The 15,316-nt window shown below is 46.6% G+C and overlaps 2 protein-coding genes across 2 annotated transcripts in view; one reads left to right on the top strand and one right to left on the bottom strand.

Annotated features, from left to right (window-relative positions):
- TRMT6 (tRNA methyltransferase 6 non-catalytic subunit) overlaps positions 1 to 7,045 on the bottom strand; it is a 60,617-nt gene extending 53,572 nt beyond the window's left edge. Inside the window, exons 1-2 of the mRNA XM_073672259.1 lie at positions 6,838 to 7,045; positions 618 to 742 (exon numbers count right to left, since the gene is read on the bottom strand). Coding sequence (XP_073528360.1) covers positions 618 to 742; positions 6,838 to 6,941 — 229 coding nt within the window. The 5' untranslated portion in view covers positions 6,942 to 7,045. The remainder of the gene's footprint in view (positions 1 to 617; positions 743 to 6,837) is intronic.
- A 116-nt stretch (positions 7,046 to 7,161) lies between these two features.
- LOC141257583 (DNA helicase MCM8-like) overlaps positions 7,162 to 15,316 on the top strand; it is a 59,390-nt gene continuing 51,235 nt past the window's right edge. Inside the window, exon 1 of the mRNA XM_073672258.1 lies at positions 7,162 to 7,264. The gene's annotated coding sequence lies outside the window, so the exon portion shown is untranslated. The remainder of the gene's footprint in view (positions 7,265 to 15,316) is intronic.

The raw sequence follows: 15,316 nt of genomic DNA, 5'->3' as shown, positions 1-15,316 counted from the left end.
AGTGGGTGATAAATCCAGAAGTGGTGATGTGTTTCTATGATACTTTTCCTCTGATTGTTCCACTCCTGGTTTTGACTTACAAATACGGATGTAAAATACTGACCACATCCTGAATGTGTGAATGTGGCCTTACACAGCCCTGATCTTGCTGTAACTGCAGTGATTGATGCAATCCTGATCTCAGTGTGTGACCCCTTAGATGTCACAGTCATAGCAACTGCAGCATCAAGGGGTTAAGACAAAGGGAGAAGATGTTTTGGCACCCAATCAGCCCCAGAACTGCCACCAAACTTCCTCCCCCGTGGTGCTAATGGGTTGCAATGGCAGCAAGGTGCCCAATAAAGCATCCATAGCTGTCATCTTGGAACACATATTAGGCGCTTATATGAGCAATTGGGTTTTCTACTTCTTCCTAAGCCACAGAATTAGAAAGCGGTTTGTGGAGACACTGATTCCCTTGATTAGTAGAGATAACTCCAATAAAGCGGGGGGGGGGGCAGTAAGTGGATGTCAGTCACCTTGTGGTGCTTATAATCGGGGGGTGCAATAACATATCAGCCGCTTATATATAAAGAGACTGATCAGGCAAACCCTTTATGCAGAAGGTACAGCCATACCTGCTGATGCCACCACACTGCTCTTCGTCTGAAGATTTCCGCCTCCGGTTATCTCAAACATTGTGCCGTAATTTTTACCAACTGCGTTATCCAGGTAGATCCATTGCTTTTCAAATATTACTTTCCTGTTGGATAAAAAAAAATATATCATATTAGTACATTTGCTTGATTTGAGATTAAAGCAGATATATGTATCCATCCGACAAGAAGACAAAGGGGCCGTGTGTTAGCTCATGTACACAGCGTATGTGTGAGCCTGGAGCTTAACTAAGGAGTAATTTAAGAGTAACTAAACCCCTTTTTTTTTTAGAAATATACATGTATGTGTGTATATATATTCCAGCATGGAAAGATCTGAAACTTTGCAAATCACTTGATAAGATGGAGTTTTGCATTCATTTTGTGAAGAAAAAAAAAAGACATGCAAGTGGTATGCAAACTCTGCTTGTCCCAGTATTTTGACCTGTCATCAGCTGCATTGATATGAGAATGTACTCACTTGGAGTACAGATGATGGCAGTGATGGCTCCTGCCTCCTTCTCTGAGTGTTGTGCTGATCAGAATAAACTACTGCAGCAACTTATCCCCAGATTTAGGCCAGGTTCACACGAGCCTATTTCACAGCCCATATACAGACTGCAATAGGCGGGCTTATAAGAACATACTTCGCTTAGACGGACCACAATGCCCAGACTGACTGAAGCTCTGCCTATCCTTACTTATAGCCTCATATGTTTCGATGAGGCTGTACATTAGGGTCGGGAGACCTGCGGTCATCTTGGGCATTGTGGTCCGCATATGGACTGGGAAATGTGCTTGTATGAACCTAGCCTTAGTGAGACACAGGTGCTGAACTGACCCTTTCACTACCATCAGCTGTACTCCAAGTAAGGCTATGAGCACAGAAAGCATTTTTGATGCTTTTTTTCCACTGCGGAAATGCTGCAAAAATGCTTGTTAATAGGTCTGCCAGCTGTAGCAATGGTAATCCTGACGTGCTGTGCACATGATGCGGAAATTTCCACTCAGGATTACCATTGCGGAAAAAAACACAGCATGACCATTGTGCGGGCATTTCCCCAGCGAATTTGCGCCCGTTGACTTGCATTGAGCTGCAGCAAATCCGCAGGTATAACATCTATGCTCGAGCATGCACAAAAGAGTGTTGTATCATAGTAATCAGTATCAGCGAATACAAGAGAACAGGGCTCACGAAGTGCAAGACAGAGCAAAAAGGCCATCGCTGCCCCTTGTATGAGCGCTACTGGGCAGCGCAAGTGCACAAGTCTTTTCAGCGATTAAAAGGGGTGGAGGCGACCTAAACCGCAGCACCTATCACATGTATAAAAGAAATGACACGTGTAGGTAGACTCTAATTTGGGTACTTTTTTTAGTCAATGGTGTTATTACAGACGTCCTCCAGAGAAAGACACAATTCGGAACCATAGAACAGCTAAAAAAATTCTCCTGGCAGAAGCAATAGTATATGTTATCTACATGAGCCCGGTAAGAGGTAGTTTATGAAGCCACTATTATACCTGTGCTGGCATAGGAGAGCATCCCAGCAAGAAGCAACGGGATAAAGGAGATTACAGACACACCAGAAGAGAAAACCTGCACACGTAAGGCTTTAATGAGAGATGAGGAAGGTATGAGAAATCAATGAATCAGCTGGAGACATTGGAAGCAGAACGCAGCCTAATAATAAGCTGGAGGTGTCCCTTATGGAATCCTGCAGGAACATATGCCGTCCTCAGCGAGCAGATGGCATCTGGAGGAGGCTTGTAGAATACGCCGGCACTTCTGGAGGATTATGCAATGACATCGGGGATCTAAAATAGTCCTACCTCCAGGCGGAGGCTTCATACAAGACCTCTCCGATGAATGATCAGACACAGCATTTCTAGATAAATTAACCTTTTACACAGTGACACACAGCCATCGACTTCTACCATCTATCTGTCACGCAAGGTGTGGGAAAGACTTTGTGCAACACAAAGGGAAGAGGGAAAAGGAGCCCAGACTCTAGGGAGAGGGGTGAAGTGGAGACCTCCTAGGTTGATCTAGCGTCACCATGTCTCCCCTAACGTCCCTGTATTGGCTCTTCATCAATCGCCGCACGCGTGCCTCGCCCTGTCTTTCCCTGGCGTATGGCCAAGGCTAGGGAAGGGAGGAAATGAACACTAGTCGATCTCCACTAAACACTATAGACAACAAGGAAGGTCAAACAGGAGGAAATTGCTTAGGTTTAGATGACTCCAGACAAATGTGCACACGTCCCAAAGCTCCAGAGAGAAAAAAGTACTGCTCTTGGTAAAGCCTCACAAGTAGTAATGAATATCGGCGGCACCTCCATCTCAGACACACCAGGTATTTATACACCCAGGCCAGGGAGCTAATTAGCCAGAGGAAGGTAGCTGCTGGGTCCTAGAGACAGCCTCTAAGTAGATGTCAGTAATGTCAAAAGTAGAGATCTCCTGCAACCAACTGCAGGGCGACTGTCTGTCACTTCTGACACACCCATGACACTATCACTGGATTATTTATAACCCACAATGCCATTTATTGTGAGAAAAGCATCAAGCCCCATTGTATCTGCTATTACTTGTGGTCGGCATTGCACTGTCTGACTGCTCTAAAGGGGCATTTACACTGCAAGATAACGAGCGCTGTTAAAAACGCTTGTTTCCTGATTATCTTTCTTTGTAATTAGGCTGACGATCCCTCATTCATCGAGTGAAATCATCTTTTATGCAGCATAAAATAAATCATCCGGCAAACAGAACCAGCAATGGCGGCCTGTGCACACTGAGCGACCTAGCATAGATGGGCGAGTGCGCATGTTTAGTGATGGGTCCTTCCTGACTGATCCAAGACAAAGAGCCGGCTCCCATTGTTCCCAGCAGTGAGGGCCATTAATGGCTCTGAATGGCTCTCACGGGAAGGGGGGGGAGGGGTGGTAAAATGATGGTGCTTGGCGGCACAAACCTTGCCCAATGAAACCCCGCCAACCTATCAATTCCATTGGCTGGTTGCATGTAGGTGGGGTGTCAGATGCGTTAATTTCATCTTAAATGTGTGTTCAACTGGGATGCAGACAAATTTAATAGGGATCCATTTCCGGTCCAGAAGAGCTGGCTCTTTTTGGTGAACAGAGAAAGAGCGCAGAGCACCAAACAGAGCCGGTCTGCCCATCAGTAGCACCATTTGCTTTGGTCTGCTTGTGTAAACAGGCATTCAAGCGCCCGCCGATGGGTAAAAGTCTTTCCACGTCCCATAATGAATGCCTCCTGGTCCTTTGTAAGGTCCTTGAAAGGTATAAATCATGTGCCAGTCCCTTGTATTGACCACACATGTAAATGCGATCTCTTCTGAGACGTCTTTTTTTCTAAACGTAACAAGCCTCTCATCATTGGAGAAGCCTTCCAGCCAGGGCTGTGGAGTCTGAGTCGGTATAAAATGGACCAACTCCGACTCCTAAAATAAATAATAAATTGGGTGCAGTAGTTCAATGCAGTTTCTGGGGAATATTTTTCCAGAAGAATTTGGGAAAGTTATGAAATGTCCTATAAATGTCTGTCCTATTCCTGATCTAAGGGTCTAGACTTTTAGCTGAGATGAATCTGTGCTACAGTAAATTTATCACTTAAACATGAGCCGTGTATGAGGGAGTCGGAGTCGTGGAATCGGAGGTTTGGCTTACCGACTCCACAGCCCTGCTTGCAGCCCTTGTAATAATCTAGTTGCCGCCTTTGAACTAACTTCTCAATATTGTTTTTAGGGCAGGTTCACACGAGCGTATCAAAAATCATCACAGTTTCATCCAGAAAAGTGGGACGATTTGTTTTCTCACTTGTCATCCGTATATAATCCGTTTGTTACAGCGGTAGGTATTAACGATTTACAGAACCAAGTACAGTTTCCTATGTTACAGAATTGTAATGTATCCGTAATAATCAGATGTTATACTGTGGCTCTAGACTATAGCAGACTATAGACTTGAACGGCTGAGTCTCATCAGTTTTACAAAAGAAACTAGAGCCCACTGCAATTTTTTTCACAAACCGATTCAGTCTGTGGAAAAAAAAAATTGCTCATCTGCACTGCCCCATGGAATAACATTGGTCCGAGTGCAGTTTATTTTTTTCACAGACAGCACTCGGACCGAAAATATGGTTGTTTAAACGAGCCCTTAAAACATGGAGCCGAACGCTGTATCCCATATTCATGATGTAGCCTCACAAGTCATATATAGGGGGGTAAACCTTCCAAATAAAATTTACAACTGGAAAGGCAGGAGGGAGAATCAGGGAGCTGCAACGCTGGATCCAGATGAGGTGAGGATAATTCACTGGAAGGTGCCGGTCCCACAGGTGAGCACAACCACGCACAAAAGAAAAGGGAAGGAAGTCGGCACTCCAACGAGTAAAATAGCGAAAACACTTTATTTGTTCATTAAAAAGGGGGAAAAAGGATAAAACAGTCCTACATGTTTCGGGCTCCATGGTTGTGCCCTTAGTCAATGCTAAGTTTTTCACTATTTTACCAGTTGGAGTGTCGTCTTCCTTCCATTTTCTAAATAAAATTTAGTCAAGACCACATAAAAACAGAACAAAAAGTGCTACAGTCCAGCACCAATAAAACAGCAGGTGTGAAGTGAGGCGTCTGCTTTTATGGAGCCCATGGGAAGTGAGGTCAATGCTGCTCCTGAAACACACATGCTCCATTCACAGGATATGCCAGGAATTTCAGATCCGACAGTGAAAACAGGGAGCACTGATCCTATTTCTACCTGGTGTGGCGGCTGCTGGAGACCAAATCCAGGCAGAAAGTATGAGGAGAGGAGGCTTCTCATTAGGCGAGATGGGGATAGGGGCCCACGGTCTCGACATAAGTACTGAATATACATATATATATACCCCGTTAATACACAATCAAGGCAACTCACCAAGTAATAATCTTACAATTTGCGGGGAAATGTGAGTTTTGGTCAGCACAGCCATAATGTGGCCTTGTTTTATGCAGAATAAGTCGTAGTTTTGATTGACACCATTCATTTTATCATCCAATGTAATACGGCAAGAAACTTCCAAGTGGGGTGAAATGATGAAAAATAAACTAGGATTCCACCTCTGCTTTTTGGATATTATTCAGGGCTCAGTCACTCGTCCAATTTTTTCACCACATAGGAGAAAACAGACAGATTATTCTGACCAGAGTGTGGTCTCAGTGTCAGTGTAAAAAAATAAAAAGTAAATAAATTCTCCACCTTTTCCTGACAGCCCATGAAAAGCAGACTGCACTCTGATGTCTTCTGAATGCGGTACGATTTTTTCACAGATCCATAAATTTGAATTGCCGATTTTGGTCCAACTCTCAGATCAAAATCGGACATGTGAATGGGCCCATATAATATCATAGGGACGAGTGCCATTTGTTAAAAACATGGATAGCAGCCATGTGTGAAAATCAGAAGTGTGAATGAGCCCTTATAGTGTTCATGAGGGGGAGGGGGAATGGCCACCCCGTCCTAATGATTGTTCCTCATTCCAATACAGTCATTAGGACAGGACACATAACAGTCACAGCCATTTTCAATTATGCGCACTGCTCAGTTGAGTGATGTGCTGCTCAGGGTATTCCCAGGACATCAATCAACTGACTAGTGAGGGTGACTGGAGAAGAGGTGGGATTGCTCAGCGCTGCGTCCTGCCTATCACGGGGTTACAGAGAGGCACTGTGTGGTTAGGGCTTATTTTCTCCTTTCACCAATAAGTGCTACATGAATGCTAATTATATCCCCTCGATATCAGACTGGTGGGGTCCAACACGCTGCACCCCCAGATCAGCTCCATATACTGTAGCGGCTGCTCGGCTCACATTCACCACTGATCTGCAGGAGGCGTCCGCTGGTGAGATTGTGGATGCTCTGGATAAGTGAGATTAGCAGAATACCGGGATTTATTAGGCTACGTTCACACACTCAGTATTTGGTGAGTTTTTTAACCTCAGTATTTGTAAGCTAAGACCAGGAGTGGAACAATCAGAGGAAAAGTATAATAGAAACAAGTCACCACTTCTGGATTTATCACCCACTCCTGGTTTGGCTTACTAATACTGAGCAGATACGGAACGTGTGAACGTGGCCTAATAAAGAGAAGCATTAACCCATGAGACGCAGTCATCCGGGTCTTCTATCAGACATGCCGCAGCCACTCACTTCCTCCTCTGCACCTGCACCGCTTTGAACACGTCCTCTCTCTTCAGCACCACGTAATCCCCCTCACAGATGAGCTGCCCGCAGGCTGCCACCGACTTCGCCATCCGTCCTCCGCACAGCAGCGATCACCCGCACAACCCACGTGTGACACACACACACTACTTCCGGGGTCTCCCGAGCCAGCCCCGAAGAATCCAACCCAGAACGCATCGAGCTCACAGACGGACAACCGATAGAATCAATCGCTAAAGTCATTTATTACTGATGTCGGACCCCCAAAATGGATAAGGGAAACATTATTGGTCTTATTAATGACAGGGGCAAAACAATACTGAGTATTTACAGAGGGTCGCGTTACTATGGCGACCAAGACAGCTCCCGGAAGTGACGTCACGTGGCGCTAAACTAGAAGTGAAGCAGCTGGCAGGTGAGTGTGCGGTGTGAGGACGGCTGCGGACAGTGACAAGGTCTCATCAGGAGGGAATGCCCCAGAGGCAGGACTACGACTCCCAGCCGGCAGATTAGGCGTTGCAGTTTGTTAACAGTTGTAATACAAAGCGAATGTACCTTGTGCCATATCAGCAGTGTAGGCCCTAGGCTTCTATGTGTGCACCCAGTGGACTGCACCACAGCTATTGCCAAGGAGTAAAGAAGCACAGCTGCTAATTCAGAAACAGCGCCACTCCCTGACCATAGGTTGTGTCTGGTACTGCAGTACAGTCACAATGAAGTGATTGGAGCTGAGGTGCAATACCACACACAACCTGTGGACAGGTGAGGTGCTGTTTCTGAAAGAATCAGCCATGTTCTCCAACTCTGGATTAGAAGAGGTTGTTTGGGCATCCTTACCCTTCTGATCTGATCTAGTGCGGGGAAAGACACTGCTGAATGCTGAGCAGGACGAGTGTGTACCAGCCAGCGAGGAGCGTGCACGTGTCCTACTAATGGAAAGGATACCCGTGCGTGGTACCCTGAGGGTTCTTCAGTTCCCTCATCCCATCACCCCCTTATGTGCAGTGTGCCTGGCTTGTTGTAGAAGCTCAGGGCCTAATGAAGACCAGGAAGCTTTAAGGGGTTGTCCAGGTTTTTCCCTCTGTGACTACAGGCTTGTGGATCCTTGCAGTGTGTGCTGGGAGGATTCTTCGGTGCTGGCTGCGAGACCGAGGGGTCATGTGACTGCACATATTCCATATACATACTTACGGCCACGTTCCGACTAGACGTGCACAGACTTTTTTGATCAACCCTTTTAAGGAGATTTGCTGATTTTGGAAAACGCCTCTTCTCCAGGCTGCAGTTTGTTGTAGCAAACTGTACTTTACTCACCATTCCCAGGTCCAGAGTTGAGTCTCTGTTGCTGCATCGGGTGTCTGTTATTCTCTGCAGCCAGTAACAGCTCAGCAACTCTGAGCCACTCATACCATTAACTCAGAAAGAGCCTGTGAGCTCAGTGTTTGGCTGAAGAGCTGTCAGTGTGATGTCCGCACTGGATGCAATAACAGACACTGTGAGCAGCAGTAGAGACTCAGTGTTTGACCCGGGAGGGTGAATAAAGCCCTTTTTTTAAAAAACAAAACAAAAAAACAAGCTGCATCAGGAGAAAGGGTTATAAGCAGCCTCATGTGTTTTGAACGCCATTTACCTGTAGATTAGCCCCATATCTGCAAGTTAATAGCGTTATTTCACAACTGGTTTCCTTTAAGTGATCGGTGGGCTTCTCAGGACCTGGACCCCCTGGGATCTGCAGCATATCCTTGTCGCATGTTTTATAAAATTAAGTTTAGGTTCTGTAGATATTATAAACCAAACCCTTCCACAAAATGTTATCTCAGAATATGGTGCCACTTTCCATTTTTGGTTTTGTACAAGTAATAAAAAGAACAGTATACGTTTGGTCTCACTATAATCATACTGATTCACAGAATAAAGCTATAATATTCCATTATTACCACTGATTAAACGCCATAAAAATGAACCCCCCCCCCCCCAAAAAAAAAAAGAAGTAGCGGAATTGTTTATATTTTTGCTTTATATGGTGAATCAATGTATGCACAATGATTGAAAGCTGCAATTTATCCAGCAAAAAAAAAAAACAAGCATTGAAATGCATATGTCGTAAATAAAGTTTTGGCTCCTAAAAGGCAAAGATGGAAAAATTAAAGTGAGAAAAATCAAAACTAGCTATATCTGTAAACGGTTAAATCCTTATTCTTTCAATGTGTAGGAATAAGTTGCGTGGTTCTCTTCAATGATTGACAGCTACAGTATCATGGTATGAATGGGCAATCACTGATTAGCTCCCCCTACTGGACTCTTAAAGCGGACCTGTCAAGAGGAATTTGTAATCTAAAGTGAAGACCTGGCTGTAATGGAGCTGTGCGCAGATTGAGTCCCCGGCTCACTGAGGTCTTTAAGAGACGTGCGGCCCACAGCAATGATGTCACTGGTGTGAGATTTCAGACAGTGGAGACAGCCACTGAAGGACCAGTGACCTGTCATTCACAGGCGGAGGGGCCTGGGACTCACAGACCGGAGGCAGGCCGGTGGGACCTGGGACTCACAGACTAGAGGCAGGCGGAGGGGCCTGGGACTCACAGACCAGAGGCAGGCGGAGGGGCCTGGGACTCACAGACCGGAGGCAGGCCGGAGGGGCCTGGGACTCACAGACCGGAAGCAGGCCGGAGGGGCCTGGGACTCACAGACCGGAAGCAGGCCGGAGGGGCCTGGGACTCACAGACCGGAAGCAGGCCGGAGGGGCCTGGGACTCACAGACCGGAGGCAGGCCGGAGGGGCCTGGGACTCACAGACCGGAGGCAGGCCGGAGGGGCCTGGGACTCACAGACCGGAGGCAGGCCGGAGGGGCCTGGGACTCACAGACCGGAGGCAGACCGGAGGCAGGCCGGAGGGGCCTGGGACTCACAGACCGGAGGCAGGCCGAAGGGGCCTGGGACTCACAGACCGGAGGGGCCTGGGACTCGCAGGGGCAAAACAATACTGAGTATTTACAGAGGGTCGCGTTGCTATGGCGACCAAGACAGCTCCCGGAAGTGACGTCACGTGGCGCTAAACTAGAAGTGAAGCAGCTGACAGGTGAGTGTGCGGTGTGACGACGGCTGCGGACAGTGACAAGGTCTCATTAGGAGGGAATGCCCCAGAGGCAGGACTACGACTCCCAGCAGTCAGATTACGCGTTGCAGTTTGTTAACAGTTGTAATACAAAGCGAATGTACCTTGTGCCATATAAGCAGTGTAGGCCCTAGGCTTCTACACTGTCTTCCAAATTATTATGCAAATAATATTTTCTCAGATTTTCCCAAATTACCTATATGAATTGCAGTCATTGTAATTTTCCAGTCAAATAACTATTAGAGTACAATTGAAAGTTTTTTTGTACAAACTGCCTATGATAACAGTATATTTTTTAAAAAATAAAACACTCAAAATGCATGTTCCAAATTATTATGCACAGCAGAGTTTTCAACCTTTTCATTTTAATAAAGAACAAAAAAATGGTAATTTTTGAAATGATAAGCATTAGGTTATTACAAACTGAAATCAAACCGTTTTCAACTCAAAACTTTATTCTAGGTGATGTTACATTTACACATAGGACCCCTTATCCGAAAGGAGCTTCTGAACTCTCTCGTCCATTGAATTTGTCAGGTTTTGGATGGTTTCTGCTTCAATTGTTATGCATGAGGACAGAATACCCTCCCAGAGCTGTTGCTTAGATGTGAACTGCCTCCCGCCATCATAGACACTCCCTTTGATGATGCTCCAGAGGTTCTCAATGGGGTTGAGGTCAGGGGAGCATGGGGGCCACACCATAAGTTTGTCCCCTTTTATGCCCATAGCAGCCAGAGATGCAGATGTGTTATGTGCAGCATGAGACGGGGCATTATCATGCATGAAAATGATCTTGCTGTGGAATGCACGGTTCTTCTTCTTGAACCATAGCCGGAAGTGCTGTTTGAGAAACTCAACATACATTATGGAGTTCATCTTTACCCCTTCAGGGATCCTAAAGGGGTCGACAATCTCTCTCCTCATGATTCCAGCCCAAAACATTACTCCACCTCCTCCTTGTTGGCGCAGTAGCTGTGTTTGCATGGGGTGTCCATCAACCAGCCATCCTCCACTCCATCCATCTGGACCATCCAGAGCATTGCACGGCACTCCTCTGAAGGACAAATAAAAATAGCAAAGGAGGAAACAGAGAGACGTATTGCTAGGGAAAGTAGATCAAATCCCAAACTGTTCTTTACGTATATAAATAGTAAAAGGATTAAATCGAATAATATTGGACCGATAAAAAGTGATGAAGGCAAAATCATAGAGAAAGATGAGGATAAAGCTAATCTATTAAATAAATTTTTTTCGTCAACTTTCACAAAGGAAAAAGAACTAACAGGCGAAATGAGAAGTGACAAACTTAATCCTCCACTAAGTATGACAAATCTAACCCAAGCTGGGGTACAGAAACGCCTCAGTAACATTAAAATAAACAAATCACCAGGACCTGATGGCATACACCCATGGGTACTAAGGGAACTAAGTAATGTGATAGACAGACCGTTATATCTTATATTTAAGGACTCTGTTGAGACTGGGTCTGTACCACTTGATTGGCGACAGGCGAATGTAGTGCCAATATTCAAAAAGGGAGCAAAAAGTAACACCGGAAACTATCGGCCGGTGAGTCTGACGTCCGTTGTGGGCAAAATTTTTGAAGGCTTTATTAATGAGGCAATCATGGAGCATCTTGATGCTAATAATCTATTAACCTCGAACCAACATGGATTCATGAGGAATCGCTCCTGCCAAACAAACCTGATTGACTTCTACGAGGAGGTTAGCTCTCGAGTAGATCAGGGGGAACCAGTGGATGTCGTGTATCTCGACTTCTCAAAAGCGTTCGATAGCGTGCCACATAATAGGTTGGTATAGAAAATGAGAATGATGGGGCTGGGGGAAAATGTCTGCAAGTGGGTAGCTAACTGGCTAAAGGATAGAAGGCAGAGGGTGGTTATAAATGGAATATACTCAGATTGGGTAAGCGTCACTAGTGGGGTACCACAGGGGTCTGTACTAGGCCCAATGTTATTTAATATCTTTATTAACGACATAGTCAACGGGATAAATAGTAAAATATCAATATTTGCAGATGACACAAAGTTATGTAAAACAATTAATACAAAAGAGGATAGTGAAGACCTACAGAGGGATTTGGATAAGCTGGGTAGGTGGAGCATTAAATGGCAAATGAGGTTTAACGAGGAGAAATGTAAGGTCATACATATGGGAAGGAAAAATGGAAGTCACCAGTACTCACTGAATGGGAAATCATTGGGGAATTCAGAGATGGAGAAGGACTTGGGCATCTTGATTGATAGCAAACTAAATTGGAGTGCCCAAAGTCAGGCCGCTGCTGTAAGGGCAAACAGGGTAATGGGATGTATCAGAAGAGGTATAGCTGCAAAGGATGAGAACATTGTTCTTCCACTGTACAAAGCACTGGTCAGACCACACTTGGAATACTGTGCTCAGTTATGGGCCCCAATATATAGAAAGGATATAAATGAGCTTGAAAAGGTACAAAGGAGGGCAACAAAATTAATAAAGGGAATGGAGGGACTGCAATACCCAGAGAGGTTGGCAAAACTAGGACTATTCAGCCTGGAAAAGAGAAGGTTGAGGGGGGACATAATAAATGTGTACAAATATGTTAGGGGACAGTATAGAGACCTTGCCCGGGATTTGTTCAAAAGGAGGGATATTACGGTAACAAGAGGGCATTCACTAAGACTGGAAGAGAAAAGGTTTCAGCACCAGCATAGGAAGGGGTTCTTTACGGTAAGAGCAGTGAGAATATGGAATTCACTGAGTGAGGAGACGCTAATGTCGGATTCACTAAACCAGTTCAAGCGGGGACTGGATGCTTTTCCAGATACCAGGCAGATTTCTGCATATACTTAACAATAGAATAAAATAGTAGGTTGATACAGGGATTTATTCTGACTGCTGGTTTCAGAGTCGGGAGGGAATTTTTCCTCAGGTGAAGATTGGCTAAATCATTTGGGGTTTTTGCCCTCCTCTGGATCAACTTTAGCAATTACAGAACTAACAGGTCGAACTTGATGGACGCAAGTCTTTATTCGGCTTTACTAACTATGTAACTATGTAACCCTGCATCTTGTTGTTCGGGGGACGTTGGAGGCACCAGCAGCTGCAAAAACTTGTCTGCTGCTATGACAAGGCTTTTTTGCCGCTGCTCTTTTAACCTGACGTAATTGCCTGTAGGAAAGAGTCCTCAATTTTCCCTTATCGGCACGCACACGTGTGTACTGTGAGTCAGCTACATACTTCTTGATTGTGCGATGATCACGATGAAGTGTCTTGGCAATGTTGATTGTAGTCATGCCTTGACCTAAACACTCCACAATTTGTTGCTTCTCAGCAGACGACACATCCTTTTTCTTTCCCATTTTGCCAGAAAATGTAGGCTGCTTAATAATGTGGGACAGCCTTCTTAAGTAGTCTTGCCTTTCATTGGACACACTTGCCAAACTATCTAGCACAGGTGTCTGCAATTGCTTACAGTGATATAAAGAGCCCTGACACACATCACCATCAATGAGTTTAACTGACAAACAAACAAATTCTTCCCTTATCACTCCTAAACACTTTTTGCATAATAATTTGGAGCACAGTGTATGTGTGCACCCAGTGGACTGCACCACAGCTATTGCCAAGGATTAAAGAAACACAGCTGCTAATTCAGAAACAGCGCCACTCCCTGACCAGGGGCCTGGGTCTCGCAGGCGGAGGGGCCGGGGACTCGCAGAGCGGAGGCAGGCGGAGGGGCCGGGGACTCGCAGAGCGGAGGCAGGCGGAGGGGCCGGGGACTCGCAGAGCGGAGGCAGGCGGAGGGGCCGGGGACTCGCAGAGCGGAGGCAGGCGGAGGGGCCGGGGACTTGCAGAGCGGAGGCAGACGGAGCGGCTGGGCACTCGCAGAGCAGAGGCAGGCGGAGGGGCTGGGGACTCGCAGAGCGGAGGCAGGCGGAGGGGCCAGGGACTTGCAAAGCGGAGGCAGACGGAGGGGCCGGGCACTCGCAGAGCGGAGGCAGGCAGAGGGGCATGGGGAGTCGCAGAGCAGAGGCAGGCGGAGGGGCCGGGGACTTGCAGAGCGGAGGCAGACAGAGGGGCCAGGCACTCGCAGAGCGGAGGCAGGCGGAGGGGCCGGGGACTCGCAGTGCGGAGGCAGGCGGAGGGGCCGGGGACTCGAAGAGCGGAGGCAGGCGGAGGGACCGGGGAGTTGCAGGCAGAGGGGCCGGGCACTCGCAGAGCGGAGGCAGGCGGAGGGGCCGGGCACTCGCAGAGCGGAGGCAGGCGGAGGGACCGGGGAGTCGCAGAGCGGAGGCAGGCGGAGGGACCGGGGAGTCGCAGAGCGGAGGCAGGCGGAGGGACCGGGGAGTCGCAGAGCGGAGGCAGGCAGAGGGACCGGGGAGTCGCAGAGCGGAGGCAGGCAGAGGGGCATGGGGAGTCGCAGAGCGGAGTCAGGCGGAGGGGCCGGAGAATCAGAGAAGACCCAGCGCACTGTCCGGCCCCTGTGCACCAAAATCTAATTAGCAGAAAACTTAATTAAAGAAGAACAAAGGGATTTCTTCACCAAAGGTGTAAATGTAATCAGTATTCCACCAAGTCTGTACATTATAAGATCACACTGACAGGTTCTCTTTAGGTAAAGAAGTTGCAGGGATTGAAGTAAAATACAGGTTACAATGAATCTCTTCCAACAAACCTACTTACTGGTTGTTCAGCTCTTCCCCCTCAGCGATGCCGTAGGCAGAACACAATGTGACCAGTAAGGCAAAGAGGATTTTCTAATTACTATTGTAGTTGTGTGCGGTCTTGTTTTGTTTTTTGGGGGGTTTGGGGCGAGGTGTATTTTTCAATGTCAACCATCTTGGAGTAAACATATTTAGTGATAAACAATTTTTTATAAGGGGAACGCAAAGATACAGCAAGTCTTTCTTTATTTTCTACATTTTTTTTTTTACTTGACATTGTTAGATGGGTTGCCTCATGGGAGCCTAAAACACCACTCCCTTGCATGGCTCTCATAAACTTCCATAGAGAAGTGACCTCCGGCTCGCCCAGTAAACACTGGAGAGATCCGGCAGGTCACAACCTGCAGAAGACAACTGGAGCGGCACAGAGAAAAGCAGAAGACGGCAGCTGGTAAGTATAAGACTAGGGATATGGAACTTAGATTAGTGACACCACTCTGATGATGTAATAAAAAAACATGCTGAAATGGTGCTTTAAAGGAAGCCTGTCATATAAAAAGAAATGTCATGAACATGTAGACATGTGGTTAATAGCATTTTGATGCCGTTCGGCCGCTGCACTGAGAACCCCGCTGCCAGGAGAAAATTAAGTTAATTCCTTCTGGCAGTCTAGGGCTTCCAGTCATAGA

The sequence above is a fragment of the Phyllobates terribilis genome, unplaced genomic scaffold (genome assembly GCF_046119375.1).
Source record: "Phyllobates terribilis strain yellow unplaced genomic scaffold, ASM4611937v1 Scaffold_3__8_contigs__length_932513732, whole genome shotgun sequence".
Lineage (NCBI taxonomy): Eukaryota > Metazoa > Chordata > Amphibia > Anura > Dendrobatidae > Phyllobates > Phyllobates terribilis.
The sequence above is the reverse complement of the archived record's forward strand: the minus strand, read 5'-3'. Positions and strand labels throughout refer to the sequence as shown.